The following is a 21,005-nucleotide window of genomic DNA, read 5'->3' as shown; positions in this document are numbered from 1 at the left end:
AAACGGATTTAAATAAATCCAAAAACCCATCAATATCATGTAGGATAGGATCCTTACGTTCCCATAGCGAAGAAGCACAAGTCAGGGCCCTACCATCTAAATAGGATAAAATGTAAGTAGTCTTGGCATAAGCTGTGGGGAAGTGACTGGGTTGCAATGCGAAATGCATATAGCATTGATTCAAAAAGCTTCTGGTTCTACGAATCTCGCCAGAGAAGCGTACCGGAGCAGCCAGAGGTACAATAGTCTTTATGGTTACTTCAGGTGGAAGGCTTTCATTACCTGAAGTAGGAGCTTGATTCATCTGTGTGTGCAGAAGATTAAGCGCAGTAGTCAGACTCTCCAAGGCGTTTTGCTGTTCTGAAATGCGCTGGGCTAGGCCTGGTATGGCCTGCAAGGAGTTGAGCTGAGCCGGATCCATGGAATTAGCAATCTGTAGTATTTGGTGATGTTAGGGGTGGATCCTTGGACACAGTGGCAGCTGACCACGTCCACGAGGGCAGCCCCGTGACGGACCACGTATCAGGCTAGACTCTTAGGACACACACAATGAATTAATCTTTATTTAGACTTGTGAAATAGCCACCAGAGGTAGCAGTAGTGAGTAGTATGGTAGAGCCCACAGGGGCAGGTCTCCCACGGTAGTACTGGAACTGCAGGTCTCCCGATGATTGGTGCTACTGTGGAAGCAATCTCAGAGAAATGAGTACAAGGTAGAATATTGCAGAGTCAAATGTTGGTAGAGAGAAGCTCCGAGGCAGGGAGAGCAGACTCTTGAGGAGCGAGTGCCTGATCCCTGTAGCTCAGGATGTCTGGACTTAGTAGTTGTACTCGCAGAGCAGTAGCAGAAGCACAGACGCAGGCCCTCGAGAAGTGAGTGCCCAGTGCCAGTGTCAGATTCGTGGAAGTAAAGGTGACTGTACTCACTGATGGTAGTAGAAGGTGTTAGCCTCCAAGCTGAATGCTATCAGGCAGCAAGTCAGGGAACATGGGCCCTCAAGGAGTGAGTACCGGTTCCTGGCAGTACCTGAAAGAAAGCAGAAGGGCCCCCGAGGAGCGGGTACCCGGTTAAACTCCAAGCGGAAGCTGAAGTGGCAGAGTAGCAAAGGTACGGAGAGCGAATCCCATCCATAAGATTCCCGAAAGTATCCCTCCAAGTATTCCTCCTCCTTGCTAACTCAGAGAGCAAGAAGAAAGCGAAGGCAGATATACCCAGATGCTGTGACGACAATACAGGGGGAAGCCCCTGAGGTTCGCGCCAAACAGAGTTCAAAAGAGAGGGTGGCGTGCGCATGCGCCCTAGTAGTACCTTGTAGGAGAATGGCGAGAGGCAGCGCCATAGCCGCTCCGAGGACACCGGAGAGAACGGCAGGAGGACACCGTGGCAGCCAACAATCCAGGATAAGCGGGAAGAGCCGAGAGTAGAGAGTAGAGAGGTATAGGCGGGGCGAAGCCTTCGAAGAGCGACGGACGCAACAATAACTTGGTGCGATTCAGACAGGGAGATGAGTGGAAGACCACATTTAATATGAGAAATGGACATTATGAGTATCTCGTCAAGCCCTTTGGGCTGTCCAATGCCCCAATGGTGTTTCAACACTTTGTGAATGAAGTCTTCAGGGACCTTCTGCAGATATGCGTCTTGGTGTACCTTGATGACATTTTCTTGCAGACACTTGCATTCCAATAGAATCTTTCAGAAGCCCAGACATTAGCCCAGCAATCATTTTCTATTTAGGAGTATTGCCTCTCTGCCTCTGTAAGAGTGCAAGAACAGAATGCTACTAGCTTGAAAATGCCATGTTATTGCAGCAAAGCTCCTTGAATTCTGTAGCCACTTGCATCAGCACACACCAGCATTGGCAGGTTAGAGTTGAAGAAGAACAATATGGGAGCTTCAGATATCATCTGCTTTAGAGCTTACAAAAATGCTGTCAGGGTTGACAAGACTTGAACTAGAGGCCTAGAAGGCAGATGCTGGGAAGCTGCAGAATAACTACAGAAAATATAGTCAGGGAAAGGCCAGGGGATATTTACCCTCTGTTTACCAGGAAGTTAGACATACCCTTGGATGGTCCTATTAGTTCAGCACAGAGTGTGCTCTAATTGGTGATAAGAAATAAGGAGAGCAAGAGAGACACACCTTTGCTCATGGAATATGGAACTTCTGCTCATTTGGCCATGTTCCTGCACTACCTCCAGCCCTACAATCCTGCTCTAGTGTTCTTGCTCTTCATCCAGCCCTGTTCCAGTGTTGCAACTCTATATCCAGCTCTTCAGTTCTGCTCTGGTGTTTCTGCTCCATGCCTTTCTCCTGGGTTCCTGATCCTGGGTTATCGCTCTTTCTATCAATCCATTTACTTGGGTAAAAATATAGGCAGATTATCACATAGTGAACACTGAGCTAAGAAGTCTGAAAACAAATGGGCCTTGAACTGTGGTCCATTATCAGTTACTGGGATCTTGGGTGATCCAAATTGAGCAAAGAGCATCTTTAGTCTTTTAATTATTGCTGCACTAGTAAGAGTAAATAATAAGTGCAGAATTTCAGCCCAGCAAGTGAAATAATCAATAACCACTAAGTAGGTTTTACCTTTAACTTCACATAGATCAGCTGCTACAGTCTGCCAAGGAAGATTGGGCACCTTGGACATGATGAAAAGCTCCTTGCATTGGCTATGCCTATGGATAAGACAATGTTGGCAAAAGAGAACATTCTCTTGTGTCTAATGCCCGACCACCAGCTCCAGTGTTACAGTTGCATGCCTAGATGACTCCCAATCTAGGCCTAGTTTTATTAGCCTTGGCTCAACCTTCCTTTGGCAATCCAGCCTCTTCAGGTACTCCTTTTCCTACTGTATCATTCACCAGCAACCGGACTTACCCTGACAGCTTGTACCAGCCCAAAACCAAAGGCTAAGCTAGGATAGAACAGGCTGCCAGTACATCTGACACCCTGAAAGACTTACTACATACCATTCAAGCAATCCACACCAAGCTCCACAACCTCCAGAAGTGGGTCAATACCCTGCAATGACCTAACCTGGTCCAAGCTAAACAATTATTCCTGTCCATCCACTCACTTATGGAGCCTCAAATGTCACTCCCAGAAAAAATTGACAGAATAAAAATGGAGTTCAAAGGTTTCTTTGGGCAATGTAAATTCTTGTTCCAACTGCCATATTTATAATATGATTCTAACAAAGTGGACTTAATTATCAGTCTACTTTCAAAGAAGGCTTTAACCTGGGCCACCCTACTGCTGGAGCAAAATAATCAGATTCTTGATTATGTGAACCAATTTGCAGCCATCATCTCTTGGCCACCTTAGAAGAACCAGATTAAGTCCAGCTAGTAGAGAAAAGTTTTATACATCTCCACCAAGGTCAACAAACAGTGGTAGAGTGTACTGCAGAGTTTCATCAATGAGCCACTGAACTGGGCTCACTTAGATAGGGTTTAGCAAGCCACATAAAGGATGAGCTGGCATGGCTGGATCCTCTGGGATGCCTGATATCTCTTTTCACTCTTTGTGTCTGAATTGACAGAAGCTAGACATAATGGAACAAGGAGATGAGGCAAAAAGACCCTGATTCCAAAAGAAGTGCATTGCCTTTTGGTAGACAATACTTTCTAGACAATCCCATGATTATTCATGGCATGAGGCATCAGCTATAAATAGAGGAAAAGGAGAGATGTCATATTAGAAGGCCTCTGCCTCTATTATGGGCTCATGGGATACAGTCGGGTCAACTGCCCCAAAAGGCTAGAAATTAATCTGAGCAACTGAGGGGGAAAATGGATGGTCTTGTCGCTAGTAGAGGGGAGGAGTGGGCGACAAGCATTGAAAAGCCCTCTCAAATCAAATATGTTACTGGGAAATCAAACCTCCTATATGCCAATCCCAATCCAGTTGACTTGGAAAGGGGAGGATCTACAAGCTTTCATCATGATTGATTCAGCAGCATGTTTCATGGACCTCATATTTGCTCAGCAACACAAGGTTTCATTACAAGAGAAGGGATGAGCATGGCAGTTGAGACTGTTGATAACACCTCCTTGTCATTAGGTCTAGTGATTCGAGAGAATGTGCTGATGATAATGACAAGTCATGACCACTAGGAGTTAATGTTTTTTTATCTTATCCATGCCCCATACTTTGTAATCATCATGGGATTACCATGGCTGGAAAATCAAAGTCCACTTGTTCAGTGGAATATGCAGCTGATGTCCTTCACCTGCACCTTCTGCCAACAGAATTCTCATCCCAATTTAGAACAGGACTATGAGACAGAAGAGAACCTACAGATATTCAGGTGTTATACAGTAACTAATGCAGAGGTGGGACAGTTACCTGAGAGAATCTCAGGTCTATCTGACAAATTGGATGCAGATATATTACCACTTTACAGAGTTCATGATTGCCCAATAAACTTGCAACCAGGGATGGAGGTTCCATTCAGAAGAATTTACTTTTTATCTAAACCAGAGTTAAAATCACTATCAGGCCAATACAGTACAGTGCGCTCCGATGGAGCGCACTGTTAACTGGCATTTGGACGCACGTTTTTGACGTGCTAGCTTTACCCCTTATTAGCCCAGCAATCATTTTCTATTTAGGAGTATTGCCTCTCCGCCCAGAATAGATTCCATTAATCATTGTTGTTTATCAGTCAAACAACTTGTATTCCATTCCACTACGTTGGGACCCATTCCCAGGCTTCTAATTTTATTCATGAGTTTCCTATACGGAACCATAATCAAAAGCTTTGCTGAAATCCAAGCATACTAAATTGAGTGCACTTCCTTGATCTAATTCTGCAATCATCCAATCTAAAAAATCAGTCAGAATTCTTTAACATGTGCATTCTCTGATACAGACTTCAGATGTGAAATCTCACAGACTTGGTGACTTGGGCAAAATCTACCAAATTTTAATGTGATTTTTAATTAAATTCTACCAAAATTGCTCATTGAAAGCAAGTTTGTAAATCCGGAAGCATTTATAATAATCCAACACTGCCATCATAGATATTAAATCCTCTCAGAATTCAGTGTTTAAAAGTCTGTGAGATTTCAAGACTTGGCATCTGAAGTCTTTTCCTCCTAAATTTTAAAAAAGCTTATTTGATGGTGTGATTAAGATTATTTGAGTGCAATTTATTTGTTATATATCAATACTTCATTGCATAAGTCTCTTTACTTATGAGCATCCTCTGGTAAAACCATGTTGTCTCGGATCCTGCAACACACTAGATAATAGTTCACTATTCTTTCCTTCAGCAGAGTCTCCATTAATTTTCTCACCACCGAGGTAAGGCTGACTGGCCTGTAGTTTCTAGCTTCCTCTTTGCTACCACTTTTGTGAAACGGGACCACGACCTCTCTTTTCCAATCTTGTGGCACCACTCTCTTTTCCAATCTTGTGGCACCACTCCTGTTTCCAAAGATCTATTCCCCTCCCCTGACCTTCCCCGACCTTCCCCATCCTTAAACGCTTTTAGATTTCGCCTATCAGTACACCACCACAGCACTGATGCTCAATCTAAATTTGCTTGGTTCTCTTTCACATTCACATTGGGTTTAGTCTTGAAGACTTGTTTGTTTGATTTGTTGATTTTTACCTTTTTACTTATAATGTTTCTTATAATGTTACTCATAATGTTATCTGTTTCTGACTACTTGTTTCAATGTAACGCCACAGCCGCGATTGTTCAGTTTCAATGGAAACCAATTTGATTTGATATCTTCTTTCAAGAATGTCGGTATATAAGAATTCTAAATAAATAAATAAATAAATATTGAATAAGTCCTTCAGCAGACCCGCTAGCACTTCTTTTGTGTCTGTGGCCCGTTGGGCCGAGGCAAGATTGATGCCACCTACAGGGAGAAGCCCTGCAGGTTCTCGCCATCAGCAGGATGACCCAGGTGAAGCAGAGACCCATCAGGACCTTCACCTATACCAGCCCACGTTCCCCTCGGGTTAATCCTTTGGGTGCTGGGCCAGCATGACTTAGGTGGGGGTCTCTGCTGATGTCAGAAGAGAAAGTCCGTAGTTAGTTAAGGTCGTAGTCAGGTGGAGGTTAGGTGTATCTGAGATCCAGGTAATGTTCAGAGGCAGGCGGCAGTCAGGTGAATCTGAGGTCCAGGCAATGGTCAGAGGTAGTGGTGGACAGGTGAATCCAAGGGCCAAGCTGGGGTCAAACCGGGTATCTGTCCGAAGGAGATGGAGAGGGGCGGATAGGACTGAGGCAGGCAAGGGCTGGAAAAAGTGGGCAACGGAAGATGGAAGAAGCTGGACGAAGACTGAAGACAAAAATGCTGGGAAGCAACATGCACTACTGGGTCATTAGTGGTGGTACCTACAATGTCCAGGAGCAGCAAAAGTCTAAATTCGTCACTGCCTCCATTCCCCCATCCATGGTATTCCCACCTCCTGCCTACCAATCATCACTTTGCTTCCTCTATCCTCATTGCAGCTTGAAAACTCCCATATGGCTAATACAGAGCTCGTTTGTCAGTCAATCATTCACTCTTCAGCACTAGTAATGCAACTCAACTTAGTCATAATCCTGTCTCTCAGTCTCTCCCTTAAAGAATTTGTCCATCATAGCTGCTTCTCCTCCTCACTCCTTTAACCTCCAGGTCCCCTCCATTTTGCAGAGACAATGAAGACCGTTTCCCTTTTTTTTGGCACTGCTGTAGCCCAGCTCATTTGATCTCTCTAGTCAGTCTCAAAGATGGCCCAACCTGATTCAATAGCTACAATGATTCTTGTCAGATGGATCAGTGAGATCCTCCCATGCTACCCCATTTTGAGTTCAGGCAGGCAGCAGAGCAAAAGCCTAGGATATTCAACGGTAACAGTCCTAAGAGGGCTGTCAGCACAGCACATATAGTTCTATTTGTATAATTGCTACAAACTGCACCAGGATGCTCCCTTATGCTTCATTTATGTATTGTTTGGTGCCAAAAGCCCTACTCTTGCTGTCCAGAGTTTAAGGACATATTATAAGAAGGTTGTGAACAAAGGCTCGTGTATTTCTAAAATCAGCAACCTCAAGCCTCCATTCTGATGGAAGTTTGGCTTGATACCTGTGGGAGTCTCCATGCAGCTGCAGGATTAATTTTGTTCTTTGGTGAGACACTGGGAATATAAGAAGCCTGTATTGCTGTGCTCTATGTTGTACCTGTTCTGTGATGGAGCAGTTAGGGGAAGGGCGGGGAAGCTTACATTAAGATGACACTGCTGTCCATGCTCTATGGGAGACAATGTGTCTAAGGGTGAGCTTTCACTTCTGCTACCTGTGTGATATCTGGATCTCAGTGCTGTCAGTCTTACACTTTGCAGTGCCTTGTCAGAAATTCATAGCATGTGTAATACACAGATTGACCACAAGATGTCCGTATTACTGCACAAAGAAATTCATTGCAGGTTACTCCTGAGGGCCCAATGTAAAAAGGCACATAGTTTTTTAACGAACAGTAAAAAAAAAAAAAATTAACTTCTGATGCAGTACTCAAATGGTATGCTAATGTATTGCGAGTTTTAAAAAAAAAAAAGCACACAAACGAGTTAAAATGTACACTCAGCCTTTTGCATAATGTACACACTATAACTCGAAAGGTGGAGTGGAGAAGTTTGCATACACAAGCAAGATGCAGCCTCTGATACTGCAGGAAAATAAAGCAGACAGTCAAAGGAGAAGCTGCCTTTCCATCTGTTTACTGGACAGAACACGTTTTGTGCACAAAATAAGATTTATATGTAAAAAAAAATGTTTTAATTCAGAAACATTTTTGTGCACATAAATCATACTATGCTCAGAATACATGCTTTGTGTGCACAACAGCATACAACAGATGTAAAATTAGGACTGGATCAGTTCATTTGGTTTTTTTTAACCAGAAATCAATTTTATTGGATGCAAAAGTTACAGCACAGGAGTAGATTTCTACTGTTCAGAAATTACCAATATCAGTGTCAGCCTGTGTTCATGACAATTACTATTAATTATTGCCATTTGCTCTGTGGCCGTGCGCTGGTTCATCTCCAGCTAAGACATCAGGCAGGGGCTCGAGTGGCACTGGGAGCAAGGATCGGAGAGAGGCAGGAGAGAAAACCTTTTAAGTCCCTTTGACTCCTACTTCAGCCTGTGTTCATCAATACAGCAGATTTGAGATACTACAACTCCCAGAATGCAAAGCAAGATGACACAGGAAGTGGTTGTGCTCCAGGAAGCAGACAGCAGAAGACGAAGGGGACGATCGAGGGAGATAGATTTGCTGTAGCTCTAGCGGCATCATGTTCCTTCAGTATTACTTGAACGAGCAGGGTGAGAGAGTCTATACTCTGAAGGTAAGAGGACCAAACACGTATCTATCTATAAACACATGTACTCCGAAAAATAGATGTATATACACAGATGTAATGCGCGCGCAGAGAGATTCTCAGACCTAAACGAAATGTGTGACTCCAGTGTCCTCTATACGTCCCTCTCTGCATGAGGTGTACTCGGATCATCTCTGCATGTGTGTATATGTACACACATGCAGAGATGAACATATACATAAGCTGAAACAAAAGAAAAAGTGAATTTTATAAATTCTCACTTATGCTCCCAATCTACCGCCTCCTGGGTTCCCGGGGCTCAATGCCCCGACAAACAGGGAGAGTTCTTGCTCTGATTCAGATAGATAGGCTCAGGACAGTCCTATTAGAAATATTCTTCTACTAACCAACCTCTAAACGGGGAAGATGCTGCATATTATTTGCATACTTATCAGGCATCTATATAGCTAACTGTTGAAATTCAAAATGTTTTAAGTGATCATTAGAGAGGGACTTTTGAAGGACAGCGATTCAGAATCTGGAATCGAATTGGGATTTTTTTGACAAGTGAAGGTACACAGCCTTGAGTTAACTTATATATAATAAGGAATAAAAATTAAAATTGATTTTTTTTTTGTTCTCCCACTCGCTCCACCACCAACAGCCATGAAAGCTAACTTTTCAAAATGTTTGGGGGTGTTAAACTCAAATTACCCCTCCCTGGACAGTGATTTTGCTTAATATTGGGGGTGCTCAAGCATCCACAGAGCTGGCACCTATGCCAACCACTTCCAACTTCAGTATATTTAAGGAAAAATGAGTCATAATATTGAAACCAAACAATGTTATACATGGATAGGAGTGTGAAAAGTTATTTCAATGTCCGCTTCTGCAGAAAAAGTAAAGTCTCCAACTTTTGTACACACATTCCTTTCCTTCCCCTTGCAATGCTCCTGTTACTTCTAGTTACCATTTCTATGGCACTATTATATACACAGTGCTATGTAGTACCTCACAGTATCTGTTCTCTGAAGATGACAGTTGTGGAACGCATCCTAGGGCACACATCTTTTGGTGTTCTGCTGCATCTTCTTTGTATGGAGGTCTCCCTGAAGGGGTCCTAAATTCTCTCATTGCTGCCTCTTCTCTCTTCACAGAAAATGGACCCCAATAGACGGCCCACCTGCTCAGCCCATCCAGCCCGCTTTTCCCCAGATGACAAATACTCCCGCCACCGCATCATCATCAAGAAGCGCTTTGGTTTGCTGCTAACCCAGCAGCCCAAGCCCATCCTGTGATCTCAGAATCTTCTTGTATTCAGCAGCTGGGACACCCCCCCCCCCCCCCCCCCAGGCCTCTACTTGCACAGATAACACATCAACTCTACTATATAGATGACCACACATCTGCAATTGAAATAATGCCATCAGAGAGCACAACAGAGGATCTGTGCACACCTTGGATCATGTAGCTATACATGTGGACATGAATGAGCTCCCCTCCAAATTCTAAATGCAAACCTTAGACTCGTAAGGAACCTACCTGAACACAGATGTTGTAAGGAGGAAATCAAATGGGGTTTTCACTGGTGGATGTATTTTATGCTTGCTGCAGAGCATGTCTCAAAGGACTCTGTGTTCATGTGCTCCTTTCTTGGGTCTCAGACCTCTCCTCACGTATAAACGCTATGTGCTGGAAAGCTTTCATCACAGAGCATCAGCTGAGGCTGCACGCACAGGTGGTCAGATGGTCTGTATCAGTGCATGTTTCATCCTGGCCCCAGGTAATATATAATCAGTTGCCCCCATGCTTTTCCCATTGCCGGTCACAAAATGTGCAGGTATGTGCCCTGTAGACTGGGGTGCCTCAGCTAATGTGCTTGGATAGAAGGGACTTAAGGACAGATTATAGCCTCTGTTTCCTTCAGTCATCAAAGGTTCCTGCTTCCAGTACCATTGAGCAAGTGTTCAACTAAAATCCCTAGCCCAGCAGCAGGATCCAAGAAGGCCAGGGTTTCTAGACTGGGGGGAGAGTAATAATGCATCAATATGTCTCTGGCTTTAAGTCATACCAAGTACAAACATTCCTTTTATTTCTGTTTTGCTCTATAAAAGATGTATTTCTCCTGACTTCCAAATGCAATTTTTTAAAAACTTCACCTGTAAAGTAAAAAAACAAAGGTCAGAAAATAAAGTCTACAGTTTGTAAAAATGTTTTGAAGCCTGTGGTCTTTGTCTCTTGGTCTAGCCCTCGTGTGTTTCTGCCCCCACCACACACCCAAAATAATATTTATGTTAGAAAGACGGTCAAGGTGATATTGCCAAGATGTAAAAATGAAAGAAAATGGTTGAAATTGAGTAAAACATTTTTTAAGGAGGTGAAAATAGAGATTGGTTGCTTGGGGGGGGTTTTTTGCATTACACTGTCTCGATCTAGTAGATGTGGCCTTCTCACGTTTCCTCTCCTCTGAGCCACACAACCACCAAAAGAGTGTAGATTGTAAGAGGAATCTTTTCAGCACTCAGCATCGAACATTCCCCTCCCCTGCAGATATTGCAGAAAATTATCTTATTCTTTCTTTCAATGTTTTTGGCATTACCACGTGTACCAGAAAATGCTAACTAAATGTTCCTCCTTCCCTTCACTAATCTCAGGATAAACAAAACCCAACTGTCCCCAACTACTGACCTAGTATTATCAGGACAAAACTTTTTTTTAACTCTTCTTTTGCTAGCGGAAGATTTTAGCTGCTGCTACTAATCGTTTTTAAAGTGGTACTAGACAGATGCAGTGCTGAACAAATACAGAAGAGACCGTCCCTGCTCCCTGGAGCTTACAAACTAGTCAAGACAAATATGACAAACGAGTTTGTAAGAAATACATTTATTGTAGAGAAGTGGTTAGGATTTAAAAGCAACTAAATAAAATATTGGCTTCTTTTTTCAACTCAAATCATTTATATTCTTCAGTCGCATTGTCACCAGCAGGGCCTGTCAGAAGGGAGCAGGCAGGATGGTTGCCAACTCATGCTCCATCATTACAGTGGCAGAAGTGCTCCCATGTGGGAGCATTGGAGGGGGATCCCACCCAACTGGTTGTGTTATCAAAAGGAGATCCTCCTCGTGCTCCCTTCCCCCCACTAGCATAAATATGACACTTGATTTTGTATGTGGGTTCTGCTTAGGATATGTTTCAAGTTGAATTTGAAGTACAGTTAAATCACTTGGGATTAAGCTGAACTCAGAGTGGTCCATGGAAAGCCAAATTAATTGTTTTGTGTTCCACATAGAGCAGATTGGGAATGGTGCGACAACTGAAAATGTTTTTTAATTTAAAAGCACTGACGTCAGTGGTTTATGCACTGGATATAGTGGTTCTAGACTATTGTGATCTTGTATATTGGAGGCTTCCTGGTCACTTAATTTGGAAACTCCAAGTGGTTCAAAATATGGTGGCCAGGCTAGTCCTGAGATGATCTAGGTGAGAATCAGCGGTACCACTGTTGGCAAAATGACATTGGTTACCTGTTAAATTGAGATGCTAATTTAAACTTTTGGTCCTTGCATTTAAGATCCTTTGAGGACAAGGACCCCCTCATTTGCGGAATAGGATCTGCTGGAAATGCCCATTGAGAGTTATTCGCTCCCAATATGGCTCACAGCTGCCTCGTCCTTCAGTAAAAAGTTTCCGTTATGTAAGATTTCAAAACCGGTCCTTTTCCATGTTTTTCCCTAAATTGTGGAACAATCTTCCATTGGAAATTAGAGAAGAAATGGACCTGATGAAATTTTGGTGCAAAATAAAAAATTGGATGATGATAATGGAGCTTCCGAATTAACTCCCTGGGAAAGTTACTTAGGCTCAAGGGGTTGGTGATGTTGGCGTATAATCTTAAAATCAGATAGCTATATATGAAGTACTAGTTTTAATATGGAATCATTGTAATGGGGGGAGGCGGGTTCCTTTTTTTAGGGCTGCTATCCTGGGATGGTTATTACATTATTTTATAATTTTGGTTTATTTTAATGTTTTTGTATAACTTCTTGTTGCTACATTGCTTTGGAAATTTTATTATACAATTGGAAAGTGATTAATAAATGTTATAAAATAAATTTAAAAAGGCCCACCTGATCTGCTCAATTTTCTCCCTGCTGCAATGCCATGGATGCCAGTTGATTGCTGATTTTTCCCTCACTTCTTTGCAACTAGGGATCTTCTATGACTATCCCAGGCTTTCTTGAATTCCGTTACTGTTTTTTAATCCATTACCTCCACTGAGACCATTCCATGCAACTACTATCTTTCCTGTGAAGAAATGTTTCCTTTCTTAGCATTCAGACAGGTTAATCCACACCAATGGGTTATGCACCTCCCCCAGTAGATGGAGATGGAACAAAGCTGACAACCCAATATACCTACCCCTGCACTAACATCAGCCCGCCAGTATTCTCTGTCTCCAGCAGATGGTGAATGTGCATTTCCCTACAGGGGATTGTTTAAGAAAAAGGAGAAAGAAGGAGATGATTTACGCATTGCTTCTCCCTCAGTTGTTTCTCCTGAGGTGATATCTCATGATCCCTCCCTCAGTCGAGGGCCGTAGTCCAGTAGCCAATTTTCCAGCGTGGACTTAACTGCCAGAAAAGAACAGCTGAAAGGCTAGTGGTTGCAGGAAGCCGAGCGTGGCAGTAAAGGCTTTAGTCCTCTTCCCCCGCAGCTGGGAGACTGACTGTATTTGGCTGGGATGGGCTAAATTCAGGAAGAAATAAAGAAGAAGCGTGAAATGAGAGAGAGATAATGTTAGGAATTCTTCTCACCTTCTCCTATTCTGGTCTCCAAGCCTTAGCAGGCCGATCCAACCTCTGCCTCCTTGTGGGGGGGGGATGGGGAGTCGCGGCAGTTTTAGCAGGTTGAGCAGCCTTTTGGGCTAGGCCCCGCTCTCAGGCTTTCTGAGTTGCCGCATGGTAGGCCATGATGGTGTTCGTGCACTCTTTATGTGTAGGTCTGCTGCAAAGTAGTGACTGTCTGTTCGCGTTTGCACATCCAGGCTGGGCATCCTTCTGGGCCGCATGGTTGAGCGTACAAGTTTTGAGCATCTGAAGAACATGCTTATACAGTTAAGTGTCCCATACTTAGGCCTCCCATTCTTGAACATTACATGCTTGGGCGTCCTAAAAAATTTGGATGACCTAAATTTGGGTGTACTGTACAGATTCACTTTGCACAGGCATGTATAGTTAGATGCACAATTATCAGTCACTTGTTGTAAGTGTGTTGCAAGTGGATGTCTTATCCAAGGCATTGGTAATAAAGAAGCCTAAGTGCCTTGTGATTTACGCTGCTGCATTGCAGCCTGAAGTTCCCTCTAATCTTGTCAGCGCTGTTCAAAGGCTCAGGGAGAAATGTCTCCTACTGGTTTTTGCTGAGCCTGGCCAGCAGGATGCGGGAATGGGTCCGGAAAGGGATCTGTCAGTTTTCGCTTGGTTTTGAGGCCTCCCTAACTGGATTTCAGCAGGGAAGGACAACTCGGTGGACTCCAGTCTGGCACCCCCAGGTTTTGGTATGGATCCTTCCATCCTTGGGTGGAATTGTTTCAAAAGCGGCAGTCCTTTCTCCAGGTACATTCAGCAGAGCCAACCAACCTAAAAAAAAATCCCACAGATCTTGTGCTGTGGGTTAGCGTCGGAGTATGCCTCAGCCTGCTGCAGGTCACTCTGATGGGCATAGAGACAAGTTGCCGGCTCTTCTCGCCCTGACACTGAAGATGTTAGAAGTACTTCCTCATTGTGATCTTAAATGGGATGCTCCAGAAGCTGATTTTGGAGGGGGATGAACCTTGGTAGGGCTGTACCCCCTGGATCCAGCAGCGAGAGAGCAGTTGCGTTTTCTAAAATGGGAATGCGCTATCACCAAGCGGACAATCATTCCTGTTGAAGGGGGAGCAGCACTGAAGGATGCAGATAGCTTCTTACTGCTTCCTGGTGGCTCGCTCTTGTCTGTTCCGATCTCAGGAAGTTGATGAGTTTGGTTGAATACCAGGACAGTGATGGAACTGGCTACTGCCCTTTTGGCGGATGCAGATTGGACCTGGTTTGTACCTCTGCCAGAGGAATGGCTTCTGGGATAGCAGCCAGGAGGCAGCTGTGGCTGAACTGTTGTTCAGCTGATACAATTTCAAAGTTTAATCTTACAGAGTTGCCCCTTAAAGGATCATTCTTATTTGGGAATGAGTGTGTAAAAAAAAAAAAAAAAAAGAACCACAAAGAAAGATAGCAATAAATGAGTCCTTTTGGCCAGGCAGTCCGGATTTGGCGCAGGCTCGGGTGGAGGTGCTTCCCGACCCCCTCAGCGAAGGTTTGTGATCCATCTCATAGAGCAAGAGATAAAGGGTCGCCTTTCTCTTTTTAATCGGCAGTGGGTCATGTTCATGTCAGACCAGGGGGTTCTGGAGTGTTAAGGGAAGGCTATGCTCTGTAGTCTTCTCTGCGTCCCTAGGGACATTTTCAAATGGTGTGTCTCGGTATCTCTCTGCAGAAGAGACGGGCAATGGAGTTTATGTTGTCAAGGCTCCTGAACTAGTGGGCTGTGGTTCCGTTGCCCAAGTCACAAGAAGATACAGGTCATTCTATTTCTTTCATTATTTACGAGAAGGAAAGTTCCTCTCGCCTCATTCTGGACCAAAAGGGGGTCAATTGTCATTTGGCAAGCAATTTGATTCCATATAGAAACCTTAAGCTCAGTGAAAATGGCAATAAAGTCAGGGGAATTTCTTATGTTTCTGGATCACAGAGGCATATCTACATATGCCCATTCGGCTGGAGCATCAGCGGTTTTCCACAGTTTGCTGTTTTGGGGCAATATTATCAGTTTTGAGCGCTACCTATCTGTTTAGCCACCACATCCAGAACCTTGCCAAGGTCAGTGTGGTGATAGCGGCAGGGTTGAGAGAGGATGGCATTCTGGTTCTCCTGTATCTAGCTTGGTTAATTCAGACCAAGAGCCAGGAATAGAGACCAGGCCTCATTTAAGATATTCTCCTGGCCAAGAGCAGTCTTATAGCCATCTCAGATGTTGAATTATTATGGTGTTCATTTTGACACATGTAGAAACTTCTGGCGCAGGTGTGGCTGTTGACAAAGGTATTCCTCCCGAAACTGTGCTATTACCTACAATTGCTAGTTTTGATGGCAGTCAACCTGGAGGTAGTTCCATAGGTGAGGACAAATATGCATCCTTTTCAGTACATCCTGTTTGCACGAAGTTTCAGGACTACTCGATTTGGCTTCATTTACCAGTGTAGATCAACATCCAACTGCAAAGGTGGATGAAAGTGGATGATCTAAGGGAGGATGTTCCCTACAGATCCCAGATTGGGTGGTACACACAATGGATGCAAGCCTCCGGGGTTAAAGAGCTAACTGTCAGGAGTTAATAGTGTAGGGGCTCTGCAGTACAGAGATGCCCTCTGGGGCATCTCTTCTCTGGAAGTGCGTGCCGTTCAGATGGCATGCTTGCGGTTCATCAACCACTTGCAGGGTCACATGGTCCAAGTAACTTCAAACTACATGATGACTGGTTTATATCAATTGCCAAGGAGGCACCAAAGGCCAGCAAGTGTCAGCAGGACATAGCCCAGCTCAGGGACTGGGCAGAGGTACATCTTCAGGAGATCTCCGCCTTCCACATTGCGAGAGAAGGCAATGTAAGAGCCAATTTTCTCAGCAGGCAGAGTCTGGATCGAGAGTCTGGGTGATGACAGACGAGGCGTACCAGCTCATGGGCCCTCTGGGGTCATCTGTTTATGGACTTCCTGGCGATATTGCACAGTGTGAAAGTTCCTCGCTTTTTCCGTCGCAGTAGAGATCAGAAGTCCTTGGTATCGAAGATCTCATGCAGGAGTGGCCAGAAGGCAAGCTTCCGTATGCCTTTTTCCCTGTGGCCCCTGTTCAGCAGAGAGATTGGAAAGATCAAAGGACACACAGGATTGGTGCTGCTCATGGCTAAAGGTTGGCCTTGGAGGCCATTGTATTCACAATTGTGGAGGTTCCTGGCGAACTCTCCTTCCAATTTATGATCCACAGGGACCTGCTATGACAGGGATTTGTTCTTCACAAAGTTCCAGCTTGATTTTGTCTTATTACCATACCTGGCCCTTGAAAGGGCTCAGTTGCTGAAGCATGGATTTTACACTGCTATATTTTCTACCTTGCTTCAAGCATGGAAGTTTTCCACTTCTTTAGCTTACATTAGAGTTTGGAGTGTATTTGAGGCTTGGTGTGAGGAACGAGGCATGCTGCTCGTTCAATTAAGGTGCTGCTCATTTTGCAATTCTTACAGGATGGGTTACTTAAGGCAGTGGTTCTCAACCTTTTCCCCATCGTGACACACCTGACAGACCACACTCATGTGTGACACACTGCTCATTACAATACACTGTGGAAATAAAAAATAAAGGTCCAGTATTATTTCCATTGTTAAGACTGACACAAGAGAAAGATAAGTACTCTGAACAGAAATTGCATAAACAGTAAACATCCTATACCAAAACAGCACCAGTTTCCAGCACTCAAACAGTAACCACCTTTCCTAAGAAAAGGCAACACTGAAAATATTACACCAGGCCTTTACACACCAATACACCTGCTAGTAGGAAAAAAGACCAAGCCAGGCTACTATAGAGCCCTACATAGAAACTACACACCAGCAGAATACCTCACCTCAGTCACTTGTGCAGACCCTTACCTAACAAAGAATAAAGAGACCATAAACAGAAACATGCAAACAAAAACTGAACTGGAAACTGCAATAAGTCAGAGACTATGCAGTGTAACAAAGGAGAAACTTCACCACTCTTCAAAACAAATCAAGAAACTAGTAACAAATATGAAATTAATGCTAAACGTGGAAAAAACAGAAATTATTTTATTGGACAGGAGACCAGGATTCACTGAACTTAAATACTGCTTTCTCGAAGATAATATTACCAAATTCCAAATAAATAATAATGCAAGAGATTTAAGAGTAACCCTAGACTCCAAGCTGACTTTAAAGAATCATATTACTAATAAACTTTAAAGATGGATACAATAAATTGCACACTTTAAAACAACTAAAACTGGATGAATATAGCTTTAGAACAGTACTTCAATTATTATAGACTACTGCAATGCCCTACTCCTTGGACTTCCTCAAACTACTATTCGACCCCTCCAAATTTTTCAGAATGCAGCAGCACAGATCCTTACAAACACAAGAAAATATGATCATATTACACCAGTTCTGATCAAACTCCATTGGCTACCCATTAACCAATGCATAGAGTATAAACTCTATGCATTATTCATAAAATTTTATATGGGGAAGCCACTGAATGCCTCAAATAGATTACACACACTGCAAAGAAATTTGCGATCAAGTAACAAGGCACTGCTCATTATTCCAACGATACAAACAGCAAGTCTGACGCAAGTGAGAAACAGAGCGATTTCTATAGCTGGTCCTAAAATATGGAATGAATTACCAGAAAAGCTAAGACTCCAACAAAACACACAAAAATTTAAAAAAGAGTTTAAAACATGGCTCTTTCACAAGACGTACATTGAATATGAACAAATTTAGTAATATAGCGATCAACATTAAGTAAGAACAAATCCAGCAACAATTGAACAGTAGAGTTGATATTAATTTATTTTTAATTATGCTCTTATTTTTGTTTTAATCTTTAATTCATGTTTATTTTTATATATATTTATTTCTCTTTTATACTATAATCTCCAACTCTTGAGCTTTTTTTCAAGTAATATAATTATAATATATTTATTATTATGTATTTATTGTATCTTTCTTCTTATGATTACTTTATTGATTTTGAACACTTTGTAAACCATTATGATGGAAAATTTCTTAATGACGATATATAAAACTTGATAAATAAAGAAATATAAAATCAATAGCAGTAAAACCATACTTACAAAAAGAACAGATTTCAAAATAGCTGATGCATGGAATATCCAATAATTAAAAACTCATATAAAAAATTTCTGGATACCAATAAAATATTTCAAAATAGCTTGCACAAAGACCCATAAATGAAAAATAATGATTAAAAAATGCTTTGCTCTGCATACCTGGGAACGTTTGATATCCAGTTGCTCTGAGGTTTTTTTGAATTCACAGGAGGAGGAATGGTTTGCTTGCAACTTTATCCTCTCTCTGTATACACAAGCACTCTCATACTGGCTCTCAATCATACACATATACACATGCTCTCTTTCTATCTCACTTACACATAGGCTCTCAGTCATGCACATATACACATGCTCTTTCTCTCACTTATATAGGCTCTTATTCACACACATGCTGTCTGTATTTTCACACTTACACACAGAAAGGCTTCCAATCACACACTTGCATACATGCTCTCTCTTTCTCTCACTTACACACAGGCTCTCAATCACATACTCATATGCTCCCTCACCTACACTGGCTCTCAGTCACACACAGACACACATGCTGATTCTTATTTATACACACAGGCTCTTAATCATACATACACATGATCTCTCTCACACATACAAGCTCTCAATCACACTCACATACTTTCACACAAACAGGTTTTCAATCACTCACTTAGATACATGCTTGCTCACACACATAAAAGCATGATCTCAAACACATATGCTTGCTCACTCATACTCTCTCCCCACCAAACTAGTGATAGCAGCAGCCTCCTTCAATTCCTGCCTTAGCGGCGGCAGCAGCTTCCTCCACTTCCAGCCCTCGCGGCCTCGAGAAAGGAATCCCATCCGCCATGGGGGCTGATGTTGTTCCTCTTTTGCTCCATGCCGCACTGCTCTTCTTCGAGCCGATGCACGCACTAGCCCCATGGTCTCTTCTTCCTGCGTGCGTGGCACTGCACACCACTTCCTCTTCCGGGCTGCGGGGGGGGGGGGGGGGGCAGGAAGAAGAAACCATGCTGGCACCGCTGACTTCAGCTGTCCTGCCGCATTTTAAGCCCAGGCAGAGGATGATTTCTTATTTCGCTGGGGCAGGGGGAATAGCTGGGTCAGCAGGGGACCGGGAAGTGTGGCGACACACCTGCATGTGCTTGGCGACACATTGGTTGAGAACCGTTGACTTAAGGGCTTGGCCCGAACTCCTTGAAGGCACAGGTGGCAGATCTTGCCCAGTTCCAGGATCAGGTGAATGGTAGACCATTGTCAACCCATTCGGATATGATCTGGTTTTGTAGTTTCCCTTGAGGTTACTAGGTAGACCAATTTGTAGTCTCCCTTGAGGTTACTAAGTTTGAGGATGTTGTTCTCATGGCAATTGTTCTGCATATGGAGTTTTGTGCTGCAGGCTCTTCAGCCCGGGACCATTCCTATGGGTGTCTCCAGGGGTGGGCCAACTTCGGTCTATTCCACCTTTTTTTTACTAAAAGTGGTCTCAAACTTTCGGTTGGATCATTCAGTTTCCTCGCAATGCTAGACAGGGAGGGAGAGAGAGAGATATGAATGAATATCCTCTCTTGTGGACCTTGGATTCAAAGAGGCAGCTGGAGGTTTTAAACCTCTTGAGAACAGTGACCGCCTGTTGGTTCTCCACAGTGACAGTAAACAGAGTGAGTTGGCATTGCGGGCTACCATAACCCGCTGGATTAAGGAAGTTATCTGTCACATATGTGAATACTGAGCAGCCGTTACCTAGACGGGTTAGGGCTCATTCCACTAGGGCGCAAGCAGCATCGTGGCTGGGGATTCGATTGTTGTCTCCCATCAGGTTTTGCCGAACTACATGACTCTCCATTGTATACTTTTCCAGGTATTGCTGCCTGGTTTTGCAGACCGACATGGCCCTTGAGTGTTCAGTGTGGGTTGGACCAAGGGCAGCCTCCTGTCCCTATGTGGGAGTAATTTTGGTACATCCCATTGGTATGGATTAACCCGTCTGCATGCTAAGAAATGAGAAATTACTACTTACCTGATAATTTCCTTTTCTTTAGCGAAGACAACTTAATCCACCTTCCTGCCCTTGGCTGCTGGTCTGTGATGTTAGTGTCCTCCTGAGTGGCTGCGTTTCGGGGCATGACTGGTGTCAGTTTCAGTCACTAGATTAATGATCTTATACTTTCTGACAGAGCTCAGTGTTCCCTCTTATCTGAGTGCTTGAGTGGTTGTTATAGCTATAGTTCTAGCTATAATCAAATATTGTTGGTCTGTTCATAGTTGGCTTTTGCAGAGAATACTGTCGGGCTGATGTCAGTGCAGGGGTATATATACCGTGATGTATATTTTGCATCGTCTTCATCTGCTGGTAGAGGTGCATAACCCACTGGTGTGGTTTAACCTGTCTTCACTAAAGAAAAGGAAATAATCAGTTAAGTAGTAATTTGTCATTATGTTACTTCTGAGTCTACCCCCATTGGAACTTCTTATCATGACTTCTAGGAATTCCTTTCCACTGTAAATGCTCTTGGGGAAATTCTGTAGAATACAGAATTTGTGCAGAATTCCCCACCCAGGCAGAATATTCTTCTTGCTGTGCGGAATTTGATGGGGGAGGAGGCAGCAGTGGTGTCTGCATGGGTCCATGGTGGGGGGAGATGGGCAGACAAGAAATGCAGTATTTTTTTTTTTAACTCCACTGGGTGCCACTGCTTTTTTTTTTTTTTTAT

The 21,005-nt window shown here is 43.4% G+C and overlaps 1 protein-coding gene across 1 annotated transcript; it reads left to right on the top strand.

Annotated features, from left to right (window-relative positions):
- The first annotated feature begins 8,201 nt into the window (after positions 1–8,201).
- NOP10 (NOP10 ribonucleoprotein) lies at positions 8,202–10,547 on the top strand. Its single transcript, XM_029591450.1, has 2 exons — positions 8,202–8,359; positions 9,490–10,547. Exons 1-2 carry the CDS (start codon positions 8,306–8,308, stop codon positions 9,628–9,630), a joined length of 195 nt encoding a protein of 64 aa, XP_029447310.1. The 5' UTR covers positions 8,202–8,305; the 3' UTR covers positions 9,631–10,547.
- The last annotated feature ends 10,458 nt before the right edge of the window (positions 10,548–21,005 follow it).

The sequence above is a fragment of the Rhinatrema bivittatum genome, chromosome 2, assembly GCF_901001135.1.
Source record: "Rhinatrema bivittatum chromosome 2, aRhiBiv1.1, whole genome shotgun sequence".
In the NCBI taxonomy this organism is placed as follows: domain Eukaryota; kingdom Metazoa; phylum Chordata; class Amphibia; order Gymnophiona; family Rhinatrematidae; genus Rhinatrema; species Rhinatrema bivittatum.
The sequence above is the reverse complement of the archived record's forward strand: the minus strand, read 5'-3'. Positions and strand labels throughout refer to the sequence as shown.

What these genes read in the sequence shown, in the direction of transcription:
- NOP10 (XM_029591450.1), top strand. Translation starts at nt 8,306, where the DNA reads ATGTTCCTTCAGTATTACTTGAACGAGCAGGGTGAGAGAGTCTATACT. An exon ending in AGAGAGTCTATACTCTGAAG is followed by an intron (nt 8,360 to 9,489) that starts GTAAGAGGACCA and finishes CTCTCTTCACAG; the next exon opens with AAAATGGACCCCAATAGACG.